Source organism: Phaseolus vulgaris, chromosome 1 (genome assembly GCF_000499845.2).
Source record: "Phaseolus vulgaris cultivar G19833 chromosome 1, P. vulgaris v2.0, whole genome shotgun sequence".
NCBI lineage: Eukaryota > Viridiplantae > Streptophyta > Magnoliopsida > Fabales > Fabaceae > Phaseolus > Phaseolus vulgaris.
The window spans coordinates 17,812,758-17,824,403 of NC_023759.2; the positions used below are offsets into that span (position 1 = coordinate 17,812,758).

At 32.1% G+C, this 11,646-nt stretch overlaps 1 protein-coding gene and 1 long non-coding RNA gene across 17 annotated transcripts; one reads left to right on the forward strand and one right to left on the reverse strand.

The window, feature by feature from the left end:
• Window positions 1–1,790: 1,790 nt before the first annotated feature.
• LOC137813707 (choline monooxygenase, chloroplastic-like) lies at window positions 1,791–6,420 on the reverse strand. 16 transcript variants are annotated; one of them, XR_011081482.1, is made up of 10 exons: window positions 6,110–6,413; window positions 5,949–6,016; window positions 5,779–5,853; window positions 5,476–5,693; window positions 4,687–4,808; window positions 4,445–4,538; window positions 3,133–3,229; window positions 2,931–3,024; window positions 2,153–2,229; window positions 1,791–2,053 (listed from the first exon to the last, which is right to left on the reverse strand). XR_011081482.1 is itself a non-coding variant. In XM_068616090.1 (10 exons), exons 3-7 carry the CDS (start codon window positions 5,797–5,799, stop codon window positions 3,212–3,214), a joined length of 468 nt encoding a protein of 155 aa, XP_068472191.1. In that variant the 5' UTR covers window positions 5,800–5,853; window positions 5,949–6,016; window positions 6,110–6,413; the 3' UTR covers window positions 1,791–2,053; window positions 2,153–2,229; window positions 2,931–3,024; window positions 3,133–3,211. The 16 variants fall into 16 exon arrangements, 6 of the variants coding, with proteins under 6 accessions (XP_068472191.1, XP_068472194.1, XP_068472195.1 ...); XM_068616090.1 differs by having other exon boundaries at window positions 5,476–5,688; XM_068616093.1 differs by having other exon boundaries at window positions 3,123–3,229; window positions 5,476–5,688.
• Window positions 6,421–9,553: 3,133 nt separating this feature from the next.
• On the forward strand, window positions 9,554–11,183 carry LOC137815462 (uncharacterized). The gene is made up of 2 exons (XR_011081754.1): window positions 9,554–9,884; window positions 9,949–11,183. It is a non-coding gene; the product is annotated as an uncharacterized lncRNA (long non-coding RNA).
• The last annotated feature ends 463 nt before the right edge of the window (window positions 11,184–11,646 follow it).

Below are 11,646 nucleotides of genomic sequence, written 5' to 3' on the forward strand. Positions count from 1 at the left end.
GAAGTTAGTTGGAAGTTTCTAAAAACAAGGAGAAGATATGTGAGGAAGTTTCAATCATCACATGCACTTAAAAGTAACATGTGGAAGTTAAAAACTCTTCATGTGTATACTCACTTATCTAAAATTCATCCTATCTACTCTCATATATATTCTCTTAGATTGCATAATAATCCAAAGGAGTCAAGGAATACTCTATAGTATAAGAAATTTACAAATTTAAGTGTTTCTTTATTTCTTCTTCCATTTTTTAAAGTTTTTCTCTTACGATTCTCCCTTGGAATTTGTTCTTAATATCTTTTTCTTTATTTCTTCTAGTCATGCTTCTTGATTTTATTCCTTTATATTCTTTTTTCTCATATTTTCTTAGAAAGTGGACTTTAAGCCTAACTCAACCTTATAAAACCGATTCATAAAGTGAGGTTTGCACCCACTTATATACTATGAAATATCCTTATCTTTAGTCGATGTGGGATCTCCAACACACTCCCTTCACGCTAAGACCCTCCAACTTTGAGTCGATTTTATAAGATTGAGTTAGGCTTAAAGTCCACTTCCTAGTATGGTATTAGAGCCATTTATAGCATATTCTACCGAGAGTTTGTTGGGCTTATCAGGTCATCTGCTATTGGATTGCTATCAGATCACCCATAAATATATAGTCTTATGCACGAGTTGGAGAGTCTCAACTTGAGGAGTGTGTGTTGGAGATTCCACATCGACTAGAGATAAGGACATTTTATAGTATATAAGTTGATGCAAAACCTCACCTTATAAGTCGATTTTGTAAGGTTGATTTAGGCTTAAAGTTTATTTTCTTAATATCTTTTTGCAAGATCTTCACTATCATAACTTACATCTTCCTTCCCATCTAATAGGAAATTCGTCCACAAATTTGGAAGTCTTGCATCATATAAGAAAATATGACATACGTTGAGGATATGACTAACACCATATTCTTCAGAGATATCTAACTTATGATTTTTTTTTTTAAGATTTAGGAATGGTGATCTCCCTAACCTAAAGTGTGAATTTTGTTTGATTATGAAACCTATACCAAACACAATCTCGAGGTTGAAAGATGACTCTCTTTTTTCCTTTATTTGCGTTCTTCCTTTATTTGGGTCACTTTCATATTTTCCACCTATCTCTAGTTTAACCTTAACATGTAGATATTTTAAAAAATTTGCTCTATCATTTTCATATTTACACATCATTTGCTTTGAAGTAGGAAGGAGTTATCAGATAAGTCAGTTAAAAGTGAGTAAAAAATTGTAAAACAAGTACCCACTACAAAGAAAAGTGTATATTGTGGCGGTTTTTTTCGTATAAAGTGACGTTTATAACCACCACAATATACGCTTGTGGCAGTTTCCCAAACCGCCATAGAACTGGCCGCCACAAAGTTTAATGTGGCGGTTTTATGTTACCCGCTGCAACACCCGCCACTTTAAACATAGTGTAAGTTGTGACGGTTTTTATATGTAAGTAGTGTCAGTTATAACTGTCGCAATTTACAAGCATTGAAGAAAATTCTGACACCATAGTATACATAAGTAGTGGCGTTTTTAACTGACGTAATTTTAATACTGAATAAATAAAATTTAACCACTTTTTTTATAATTTGTTTTATACAATTATAAATTTTAACCACCACTTTTTTATAATCTTTTTTATAATCTGTTTTGTACAATTATAAAATTTAACCACCACTTTTGCATAATAAAATAAAATAATGTATAAAGTTATAATCATCCATTCATTTTCATTGAAAATTAAAGCACACATAATAATGTTCAAAAATTTATATATAATTGAAAATTAAAACACATATAAAGGTCATACATTTCTAATCAAGTTTAAAATTACAACACATAATTGTTCAAAAGTTCATACATCCCTAATCAAGTTTAAAATTACAACACATAATTGTTCAAAAGTTCATACATCCCCAATCAAGTTTAAAATTAAAACACACATCCTAATCAGTTTTGCTTCCAGCACTTGATCCTATTACTTGATTAGGTGATGGAGCACCACTTCCATAATCTGATGCCTGAAATAAATAATTTTAAGTTAATGAATTTGTATGTTTATAATTATAAAATAAAAAGACACCAATAAAAGACTTCAGTATCGAAATAGTTGTTCTAACCTCTCCTCATTTTAACTACACCCTCTGAAGACCTCAATGTTGTTGTAACATAACGCTAGTGTTCCAATTGCCATTATCTGTCACAGTACAGCACATGTCAAATAAACATCAAAATTACTAGGGAAAGATTATCAAAATAACTATTGCTAGATTCATTAAACATAAAATGAATATGAACGAAACTAACACCCCTTTGACCCCAAAAAAAAATTAATAGTGCTTAAAGAAAAATAGGTTCCACATAGCATCAGATTGTACCCAGTAAATCCACCCAAGCAGCTTCTTCCTCTAGAACATATGCAACTCAAAAGAACAAATTTCTTATTCCACGTAGTATTAACTAAAACCAGCAAGGCTATATAGCTAAACCCTCACACAATCATGATCTATTAAAATCACTCAACCACAGGAAGACAATCTGTACTCTCACAATTATTGTACATGAAGTTTCTATTAAAAGATATTTTGTTTCTTGGCTTACCACTATGTATAGGTAAAACACTTAACTAGAAATTGTATAATAGATTGTTATTAACACATCTTTTGGGAAGTCTTAAACTAAATCTTAAAAGAAACTGGCATAATATATTAATTTTACTTTTTCATATTTTATTGAACTGAATAGGGAGGAAGCTGGAATGATTTAACTCTTCTGAAACATAACATGGTATGCAAACAATATAAAACATGCATATAAATTATTGTATATCATTGCAACATAGAGTGACATGAACTAAATAACAGTTCCATCAGAAGTAACTAAGTAAAAGAACAGTACCTGGGGTATAGCACAAAAACGAAATATAGACGAGCCTCTTAAAGCAGACATGTATATTAAGGAATCTTCAGCATGCATCAGAGCTTTAGTGACCCTGTCATTTAAGCATTGTACTGCCTTAACAGAATTCTACTCATATTTCAAATCCTGGATTATAAAATTAAATTGAAGTGACAAATAAGAAACCCATACATCAACACACCTGAACATGGAGTGAAAGTCAAAAAGGTATTTCATGTGTAAATTTGGCCATGCCAGCACCCATTCTTTTTGTAATGTCCTCAATTGCTTCCTGATAGCTGCAAATATCATTGACTAACATTTAACTTGTTTATCATAGAATATACAGCAAAAATTTAATTACATAAATAACTGAGAAAAGCTAATAAAAAGGAAGTGAATCAATAGTCCATATACACATCTCCGTTGGTCGGGAAATCTCTTCAATTTGAACAATATGAATGGGCCACAAAATCTAACCTGGAAAAAAATCTTCTACAGCTCCTCTAATTGTCCCTCTAAATACTCATAAAAACGAATATATATATATATATATATTAATCATTTAACATTTAATGTAATAAATTATTTATTAATTATGTATACATAATAAATGTCACTATAATTTTTAGTTATCAATATTGGTAAAATAATCTAATTATTGATATTTAGCAATATATATTAGAAACTAAATTCTAAATTTAACCAAATTATATAAATTTAGTTAGTAGGTAAGGTTCATACCCACTTTTATAATTTAGTTTAATTATATTTTTAATTAAAGTAAAATCTTTATCATACCTACATGGAATACTAGAGATATTAAGATTAAGAAGTAAAGAGTTGATATAAAAAAAACACAATAGACTAACAAACGTGAATAAGATAGACTCTCATAAGTTTTAATACCATTTAAAAAAATAAATTGAAGTCTAACTTCACCATATAAAAATTAATTTGTAAAATAAAATTTATTATATTTACAAAATTAATTTGTTTATTCATTTAAGCCTCGCAAATGAATCATGTTTATTTAAGGGGTGTTATTAAATACAAAACACCATGTTTATTCATTAGTATGTAATCGACGGTATAATAAGTAATTCCAATCCAAATTTTGATATTCCAGAAAGGGATACAAATGAGTCCACAAATGTTATTCACAAAGATATTCTATTGGTAGCACAGCATGCATTAATGATAAACAGTACACACCCCCACTTCCCCAAGTGTAATAACAATGATAGCATAAAATATTTTTTTATTGCCAACAAAATATATATAAAATTATGTACAGATTTATGTAATAGATAGTTATTATATATATATACTATTAAGAGTATAAATAATTTTCTGCTGATAGACCAAAAGGGAGCCCATACAAGAAAACAAGTTTTTGTTATCCTTAGTCCAATAGGGTTGATAGTGCAGTAAGTTAACAACAGATACATTTTAGAGACTCTAAATCATGGATAGAATATAGGGTATTATATGCCTACATAACTAGAAGTTACCTTCAGAGAGCGTTCAAGATAGTAGTCAAATATTACTTGACATTTGTTGGGTCCTAGTGGAACCACAAGATTGGTGTCCATCCAAGGTCCGTACCTATGAAGGCCAGCAAGCACCCCAAGTTATAAAGCATGCTAATTTGCAAAACAAATAATACACTTGAATATATCAAAATTTCTTGTTTAAATGAATAAGATGACTGAAAAAATGATCTACCATGCCTAAACAACAACAAAACAAGCACCTATTAATCATGAAGTTTGGGTAAATAAAAGCGTATATAGCTTTTCTTCCAAGTCGATCATAATTCTCTTCGCTTTTCTCTGAGCTACCTTCACAACTTTGGATGCTAACCTTTTCAAACATCTGTTGTCTCATTCATAAACAATCTTTTTAGAACATAAGCAACCAGATGTGTAACAAAAGAAATAAAAAATCCAGTGCCAAAAGTATTTATTATTTTAGCTCACTTTAGAAAATTATTTTAGTTAGTAGACTGATAAAGAAAATTCTTTATTCTGGTTGCAGAAAAGGATGAAAAAGTCATATAACAAGGGTCCCAAAAAACCATCTACATGACTCAATTTTTCATGCTACAGTACAATAGCATGTAAAATGAAAAGATTTTTTAAAGACAGCAAAGAAGCTTACAGTGATAGAATAGGAATCCATCTTAAGATCAGAAACAAGGCCTTTATGTGCATACGGCACATGATAGCCACCATCTAAGTTAGTTATCATAGAATACCTTAAAAAAAACCCTGAAATTGCTAAAGTCTTAGAAAAAAAAAACCCATTGAATCATACAAACAACATTGTGGATATAATAAAAGCTGATGTTTAAAATTTCTTGTAGAGAATGTTCACTTGTGAGATAAAGCAAACAGGTTTACCTACTATACGTGAGAGTGAAGTTTCATAAACCAGATAAAAATCTGGTCACATAATTATAAAGAAAATGTAACCGTAGCTCACATAATAAACAATAACTTCCAGGAAAAAGAATCAATTGAATCAAATAGTCAATTCATACCTTCCAATTGCATTCAATTGTGTATTCACGTCTGCAAACATAACTTAGTGAAGAATCAATTCCAGTGGAACTCAGTACTTCTGAACAGCTATCCAGCCATTCCTTTGACACATTATGGCTATCAACTTTCTTCTGAGAGACATTCTCTTTTTCCAGATTGAGAAGAACAAAACGTCCCCAGGTAGCTGCTTTGATTGGTAAAAGGCCAAAATCCTACCCTTCATGATCACAGAGAAATCAGTTGACCTTTCCCTCTGAAAAATATATAGTACAAGAAACTTATCACGGAACATATCTGCATACATTTATATTGAAATTTCGCATTCCTGATATTCTAGTGGCCTTTATAAGTGCTCCATTGAAACCATAAGTCCTCCCCTGCAGAAATCATCGTATTTTCATATCTAAGTTTTCAAAACATAGAAACCTATACGAGAAAGTATCAGATCATGATAACTAAGTACAGCTATTACCTGTGAAGGAAAGCTTGACAATTATGTTTTCAATTTCACAAGGATCATAATATAAAAAGAGAGGAGATCTATAGAGAAGAGAATCAAAACTGCCCATGTCAGTTCCTTCAATTACACATCAAACAAAGCATTGATAAGAGAACGCGCAAGCATTTAATTACCTTCAAATCGGACCTCTTCACATCAGAGGCGTAATTTGAACTTCTGAAGGCGATAGGGTTTGATTGTGTTGAATCCTTGCAAGGAGGTGGCGATGGCGGACGCGAGAGTAGGGTTTTGTGACAATAAACGTGTGGAGGCAGAGAGCGCTAGGGTTCGTATGGAGGGAGAGAGCGCTAGGGTTTGTGTAGAGGGAGAGAGCGCTAAGGGTTCTCCACATAGGGATGAGAGTGTTGTGGAGGCAGAGGAACGAGAGTGTTGTGGAGGCAGAGGAACGAGAGTGAAGAGCGTTAGGTTTTCCAAACTGAAATTCAAAAAAAATTATTTTCTTAAGTTTTAAAAAAAAATTCAATTTTCAATTAGTTTTTGTGAGAGTAAGTTTAAAAAAAGGAATAAAGTAAGTTTTAAAAAAAAATCCATTTAAAAAAAAATTATTTTCTTAAGTTTTCAAAAAAAAATTCAATTTTCAAAAATTCAATTTTCAATTTTTAAAACTCAAAGCAAGTTTTCAAATATGAAGGAAAATTGTGACGGTTAAAAATGACATAATTTAAAAGATAATTGTGGCGGTTAATGAAATGACGTATTATACTGAAATTTGTGGCGGTTATTAATAACTGCCATATTAAAACCGCCACATTTTACACATTTTTTTGTAGTGACCCTATTATAAACAAAACAAATTCAATGAGATTTGTATTATTTCCATTTTTGTGTTTAATTATACAATTCCATATACTATATATACACATTCATAATTGTGTTATACACTTTCATAACTGTGTTGGACCCATTTCTTAATCCTTGTTGCAATGCAGTAATTCGTAAGTAGTTGTGTCTATGAATTGTATTAAATTGTTTGCCATAATCATCTTCATTTCGTAATTTAGACGAAGGCTCGTTTTTTACTGGCATTGCATTTAAAAAAAATGTTTCTTTTTTAATTTAATCTAACTATTATGACGATCTTTTAGTAATCCATCGTCGCGAAGGGTAAGAACAAAATGACATTTTATTTGTATCCTGGGCCCACTTTTTAACTATTTTGAGAAGCCTCCATGCATTGTATAAGGCAATTGAGGTAAACAAATGAATTCGAATAAACAAAGCCAAGATCTTTTATATCAACTTTTTCTTTTCTTTTCTTATTGCTATCATATCAACTTTCCAATTTGATGTATACGTTTTCAACTTTGCAATGAGAGACAAAAAGAAGATATTTTTGTATTAAATATCTTTGAGTTGAGTTAGGATAAAACTGAAAAGGATGGAGTTAACTAACATTATTGGACGTGACGGAAAGATAAGATTTATTGAAAAATTATTTTATTTTATTGTAAATATAATTATTTTATTGATGTTTGAAAATTTAAAATAAGTTCCAAATTTAAGTTATTAACCTAAAGCCTTTTATATGATACCGTTGTATTAAAATTATAGTAAATCATTAATGTATTTACAGTAAAATATTACTTTACCCAATGATTTGGACATAAATGAGTACATATTATAATACGCTAACTAATTCTTTTATAAATATCTTAAATATCAAATCAACTAAGAGATTTAAGCGATTGACATTGTAAATTTTTTTATTATGACCAAGTATATTTAACCTTTTAAAAATAATTATATATATATATATATATATATATAATCTGTCGTTATGTCATTTTAGATTAATGGTCTTCTTTTGAATAAATTATATCTTTTAAGTATAGTAATTATATGATTTTAATTTATTTACCATTGCTTCTTAAATAAATAAATATATATATATATATATATATATATATAGATAGATTGATTTATTTTACTAATATGTAACATTACATGTGAATACATCTGACATGTTACCTAAAGTATATTGTAACAGGAACTACTACCAATTGAATAATTGATTTCTTCCCTTTGTTTACATTTATCTTCGTCTTCTAACGTTTACTACTATCAGTCGACCGTTTATTCCAAAAGGTTAGTCATGTCTTCTTCTAGCTCCTTTTGGGGGGTTTCTTCTTCTTCTTCTTCTTCTTCTTCTTCTTCTTCTTCTTTCTTCTTCTTCTTCTTCTTCTTCTTCTTCTTCTTCTTCTTCTTTCTTCTTCTTCTTCTTCTTCTTCTTCTTCTTCTTCTTCTTCTTCTTCTTCTTCTTTCTTCTTCTTCTTCTTCTTCTTCTTCTTCTTCTTCTCTTCTTCTTCTTCTTCTTCTTCTTCTTCTTCTTCTTTCTTCTTCTTCTTTTTTCTTCTTCTTCTTCTTCTTCTTCTTTCTTCTTCTTCTTCTTTCTTCTTCTTCTTCTTCTTCTTTTTTTCTTCTTCTTCTTCTTCTTCTTCTTCTTCTTTTCTTCTTCTTCTTTCTTCTTCTTCTTCTTCTTTCTTCTTCTTCTTCTTCTTCTTCTTCTTCTTCTTTCTTCTTCTTCTTCTTCTTCTTCTTCTTCTTTTCTTCTTCTTCTTCTTCTTCTTCTTCTTCTTCTTCTTCTTTCTTCTTCTTCTTTCTTCTTCTTCTTCTTCTTCTTCTTTCTTCTTCTTCTTCTTCTTCTTCTTCTTTCTTCTTCTTCTTCTTCTTCTTCTTCTTCTTCTTCTTCTTCTTCTTCTTCTTCTTCTTCTTCTTCTTCTTCTTCTTCTTTCTTCTTCTTCTTCTCTTCTTCTTCTTCTTCTTCTTCTTCTTCTTCTTCTTCTTCTTCTTCTTCTCTTCTTCTTCTTCTTTCTTCTTCTTCTTCTTCTTCTTCTTCTTCTTCTTCTTCTTCTTCTTCTTCTTTCTTCTTCTTCTTCTTCTTCTTCTTCTTCTTTCTTCTTCTTCTTCTTCTTCTTCTTCTTCTTCTTCTTCTTCTTCTTCTTCTTCTTTTCTTCTTCTTCTTCTTCTTCTTCTTCTTCTTCTTCTTCTTCTTCTTCTTCTTCTTCTTCTTCTTCTTTTCTTCTTCTTCTTCTTCTTCTTCTTTCTTCTTCTTCTTCTTCTTCTTCTTCTTCTTCTTCTTCTTCTTCTTCTTCTTCTTCTTCTTCTTTCTTCTTCTTCTTCTTTCTTCTTCTTCTTCTTCTTCTTCTTCTTCTTTCTTCTTCTTCTTCTTCTTCTTCTTTTCTTCTTCTTCTTCTTCTTCTTCTTCTTCTTCTTCTTCTTCTTCTTCTTCTTCTTCTTCTTCTTCTTTCTTCTTCTTTTCTTCTTCTTCTTCTTCTTCTTCTTCTTCTTCTTCTTCTTCTTCTTCTTCTTCTTCTTCTTCTTTCTTCTTCTTCTTCTTCTTCTTCTTCTTTCTTCTTCTTCTTCTTCTTCTTCTTCTTCTTCTTCTTCTTCTTCTTCTTCTTCTTCTTTCTTCTTCTTCTTTTCTTCTTCTTCTTTCTTCTTTTTTTTTCTTCTTCTTCTTCTTCTTTTTTTTTTTTTTTTCTTTCTTCTTCTTCTTCTTCTTCTTCTTCTTCTTCTTCTTCTTCTTCTTCTTCTTCTTTCTTCTTCTTCTTCTTCTTCTTCTTCTCATCTGATTGACCATGTAAGTTGGTTGTCGCTCTCGAGTTGGAAGAGTAATCTTATTTTTTTCTCCCTACATATCTTACAAAAACTTCGAGGGAAAGTTTTTCAAAGTTTATATTGATCTGGAGGGTAGGGATTTTTCTATGACTGAGAGGGTAGATCTAAATTCCCTTTTTATTGGACCAAGTCCCTCACATGGTATAAACAGTAGCCTCGCTCGTCCACGAGCACCAAAGACTAAGAAGTTTTTTGTGTTTTTGACAAACTGTTGAGGAGGCTCCCTACTCGAGAGTTGGTGGTCATTTATTTGTTTAGTAGATTTTAATGGTAGGTGACAAATTTATTTTCTTTGGTCAGTTTAAACTTTTACTAACCTTGTGCTTTTTTGCAGGCATAATGCCTAAATCTATCCGAAGTTCCAAATCTATGATGTTGGCGCTAAGGAAAGAGATCATTGGACATCCAAGGGGCAGCCTCGAGTATGTGACTTGAGATTCTTTGGTCAACGTTATCAAATTGGTACCACCCTCGGGCGCCAATGACCGAAGGAACAAGAAAAGAAAGGAGAGGACTACCAGGAGGTCTGCCCGAGATTTCTAGAGACAGTTGACACTGCCTCCTCATCCTCCTTCCTCACCCAGTATAACAACTAAAGAGTTTGCTTCCTTGCTCCGTATTGAACTCCATTTTTCCAAAGGTGTTCATGTTGGTTTGACACCTAAGAAGAGCAAGCAGTACGGTCAACACTGGTGAAAGATCTGATCTCAACTTGCATTGAGTTGCAGAGTCGTGCTTTGTTGTTGACGAGGGTAATCAATGACGAGGGCAATAAAGCATGTCAAGGCTATCTCCAAGTTGGAGCACAAGATGATCAATGCTATCAGCTCTCTGAAAAGGGCCTTAGAGGCCAATTCTACCTTTGAAGGAAAAATACGCAAGAATGATGTCAAGCTAAATCAATCTCGAGCAAAATGCACTAACTTGGAGAAAAACAATCAACGTCGAGCGGTTGATATGAAAGAGCTAGAGGACAATCTTGATGTCTCAAATCATGCTCGAGAGGAGATGGTTGTTGAAGTTGAGCTCCATAACTCAAAAAGTCATATTATTTATATGTGCGAGGAGAGGTTCAACTAAGTTGTCACATAGGCCTTCATTCACAATAACGGTGCACCTGAAGGAGGTGAATTCAATGTTAACAAAGACGTATATGATGGGTGGATAATCCTTGTTGAAAATATCCCTTTTGAGGGTGAAGCGAGTGCTCACCCCGACTATGTACGACGCAGACCAGGCAAAGAAAACAGGCACCTTGATGGCAATCATCCAGCCACATACAACCACAGGGAGGATGAAGACATATAGTCTGTTTATAAACTTACTTTCAAATATGAGCCTAATTGGGTTTTTTTTCTTTTATCTTTGTAGTCCTAATCAAGAGGACAATTCTAGATTGAAGGAATGTATAGAGCATATCCAAGAAGACCTCAAAGTCATCAAAACATAAACTAGAGCTTTGGCCAGAAGTATAGAAGAAGACTGAGTTTCGACTCACTAGTGAACATTAATTTTTAGCCAAGTTTAAGCTTAAATAAATTGTATACAAAAGTTGTTTAGGGTTTCAAAGGCCATGTATTGGGCCTAGTAGCATAAAATAATTGGACCAAATATTTAGGCCAAGTAGCATAGGTTTTGGGGCTTGTATTTAGCCAATTGTAGAATAGGTCTAGTTAGGGTTAGAAGTGTCAGGGTTACAATTGGGCTTCTTTGAACCCAATTTAACCCTAGAACGTCTAGAGTATAATATAGGACGAAAATTACCTTGAAAAGGAGCACATGGATGTCCACATGGAAGTCTCATAGTGGAACTTTAGCTTTTAATGAGGAGCTTCCTTTACACTAGAGGCGCATGCAAATAATCTTCAAGTTTTAAAGACGAAGTCAATAAGCACTCAGCTGGACGCAATTAATGAGACTTCTCTTGATGGGCTTTACTTGGCCACGTGGGAAACATGAGTTGGATGGGAGATTCACTAGGGTCGGGTCCAATTATTGACGAGCTGGAACATTCTGGTGTAAGGGTGGTAGG